The sequence below is a fragment of the Bison bison genome, unplaced genomic scaffold (assembly GCF_000754665.1).
Source record: "Bison bison bison isolate TAMUID 2011002044 unplaced genomic scaffold, Bison_UMD1.0 scf7180017864508, whole genome shotgun sequence".
Taxonomy (NCBI): domain Eukaryota; kingdom Metazoa; phylum Chordata; class Mammalia; order Artiodactyla; family Bovidae; genus Bison; species Bison bison.
Genome location: NW_011495064.1, coordinates 10,523,693 through 10,526,316, shown reverse-complemented (window position 1 = coordinate 10,526,316; position 2,624 = coordinate 10,523,693). Strand labels below are relative to the sequence as shown.

At 57.4% G+C, this 2,624-nt stretch overlaps 1 protein-coding gene across 1 annotated transcript in view; it reads left to right on the top strand.

Annotated features, from left to right (window-relative positions):
* The first annotated feature begins 99 nt into the window (after positions 1-99).
* HK2 (hexokinase 2) overlaps positions 100-2,624 on the top strand; it is a 69,815-nt gene continuing 67,290 nt past the window's right edge. The window contains exon 1 of the mRNA XM_010829694.1: positions 100-616. Coding sequence (XP_010827996.1) covers positions 554-616 — 63 coding nt within the window. The 5' untranslated portion in view covers positions 100-553. The remainder of the gene's footprint in view (positions 617-2,624) is intronic.

Below are 2,624 nucleotides of genomic sequence, written 5' to 3'. Positions count from 1 at the left end.
GCGGGCGGCCCCTAGGCGCACACACCCTCCCGGCGCAGCCAATGGGCGTGCGCGCGTCACTGACCCGGCGGCCCGCGAGCCGGCAATCCCTCAATAAGCCACATTGTTGCACGAAACTCCGGCACAGGAGTCCCAGGCCGCCGCTAGCACCGCCGTGACACCTAGCCGAGAAGATCCGCGGGCGAGCGCAGCCCACGAATGAGGCCGAGAGGTCCGGTCGCCCTAGTGAAGCCGCACTTCGATTCTTTCTCAAGTTGAGCCTTAGTGATCTTGTGGCTGAAGTTAGTACTTTGACAGTGGGACATCCCAACACGTCGCCGGGAGTGACTCTTGGTCTCCGTTCAGCAGTTGGGACTACCAAAACCTGTTTTTAGAGACCCGAAACCCTCCAGCCGGGCGCGCCATCGTGTGCTTTCTTTGTGTGCCTCCCGGACTCACCAATCCCGGCCGGGCCGCCAAGTCCAGGTACAAAGCGGTCCGACCGCGCCGCTCTCCTACCCCGCACGCGCTCCGGCCTCGGTTTCCCAACTCTGTTCCGTCGGGAGTTGGCAGGATGATTGCCTCACATCTGCTCGCCTACTTCTTTACGGAGCTCAACCACGACCAAGTGCAGAAGGTAAGTAAGCGCGGGAGGGGCGGCTGGCTCGCCTCTGAGAACCTTACTTTGTCCGTGGCTCTCTCTCCGGGGTCCCGGCCGACTAGGAATCTTCTCTTAGAACCGTACGGGGACCCGCTTTCTCCCCATTCTGGGCCGCAGACGCGGAAAATATCAGGACGGCGGGGAAAAGCCCTGGGCTGGAGGAGCCACGTCCGCTAGGCACCGGCAGGCGTGTGCGCGCCTGCGAGGCTCCGGAGCTCGTGCACCGCGCGCCTCTCCCTCTCTGCTATCCCGAGCGCACTCGCGCTCCCGCTTCCCCCCAACCCCCGCCCCTGGAGGGGCGGGCCACCCTGCACGTAGTCTGTGACTGCTGGTTCCACGTGGGAGGAACCCCCCTTTCGCAGTCTGTGTTCCGGCCGGAGCACGTGGGGAGAATCGTGGCGGGGTTGGGGGAGAAGACTCGGCTGCCTGGGCTCCTCCAGGGTTAAAGACGGCATTTCGGCGTTACGATTCCCTCTAGCGTTCCTCACGGCCTCGTGGGAAAAGACCACACGGGAAAAAGCTGGGAAACGGGCAGAGGAACTTCGCCCGCCGCGCCCCTTTTCCGGAACTGAGGCGCCCCCCCTCCTCCCCTCATACCCAGCATCGGGCTCCGGACTGCCCCTCCTCGAGTACCCCACCTCCGGTCCCGCCTCCAAATGGGGGGCGGACTTTGGATATTACTTTTGGTGTTCCCAAAAGTTTCTCCAAGAGGACCAACTCCACAACCCCCTGGTTCCTTTGCCGTCTTCCTGGGGATTTTTGTCGTTCTGGAGCCTTTTTCAGTTGTAGGCCTCGACCAGTCTGCCCACTTTCTCTCTCAGCAGTGCCCCCAAATCCGAGCTCTTTTTCGGGCCAGGTCTTTTACGTAAGACAAGCCTCCTGCCTCGCCGGGGAGCCTCGCTCTCTGTGCCTCTGGGTATGGAGTGGGGGTGGGGCTAGCCAGGGCCCCAGGCGCTCTCTGGGGGAGAATTGAGTTTCTGAAATGCTCGAGATTGCGGGATTGGCTCCTGCCCTGGGCCTCAGCTAGGATTTGAGACGAAGGGGTGGGCGGAGGTAGAGGGTGTCCAGATCTGTGAGTCAAAGACGGAACGTTGCTCAATTACATGCTTGAAATTTCTGTCTTAGTAGGAACACATTTTGGGGAAAATGTTTTGACATTATCTTTCTGTGGGACGACCTGCTCATACTCTCTTTCTGGTTGATCGTGAGAGCGAAGGAGAGGATGATGGTGGGTTGCCATCACAGTGTTTTCAGAGCCGTGGCAGATGAATTCCAATATAACATGAAGTTTCCTAGCCTCAAACTGGAGTAGGGAGCAGACGGCAGCTGGTTTAGTTGTGTCAGAGGCAGGACCTTAGCTTTGGGCTTATTTGCCCGAGAAGTGAGTTAACCCTTGTGGAAGACTCATTTCTTGGCAAGTCCTAGAATTCAAAGCTTGCTGTTGTTCAGTCACCCAGAGTCGTGTCCGACTCTGCAACTGCAGGATGCCAGACTCCTCTGTCCTTCACTGTCTCCCGGAGTTTGCTGAAATTCGTGTCCATTAAATTGGTGCTACTGGGGCTTCCCAGGTGGCTCAGTGGTAAAGAATCTGCCTGCCAATGCGGGAGATGCAGAAGATGTGTGATCTCTCTAAATTTAGGTAATTCCTCTGAATTACCTGAGTCGGGAAGACCCCCTGGAGGAGGAAATGGTAACCTGCTCCAGTATTCTTGCCTGGAAAATTCCATGGACAGAGGAGCCTGGTTGTAACCTCATGGGCTACAGTCCATGGGGTAGCAGAGTTGGACACGACTGAACAACTAAGCATGCACGAATTGGTGATGCTATCTTACCGTCTCATTCTCTGCCACTGCTTCTTTTGCCTTTAGACTTTCCCAGCATCAGGGTCTTTCTGATGAGTTGACTCTGCATCAGGTGGCCAAAGGTGTTGGAGCTTCAGGTTCAGCAGCCCGCCTTTTGATGAATATTGAGGGTTGATTTCCTT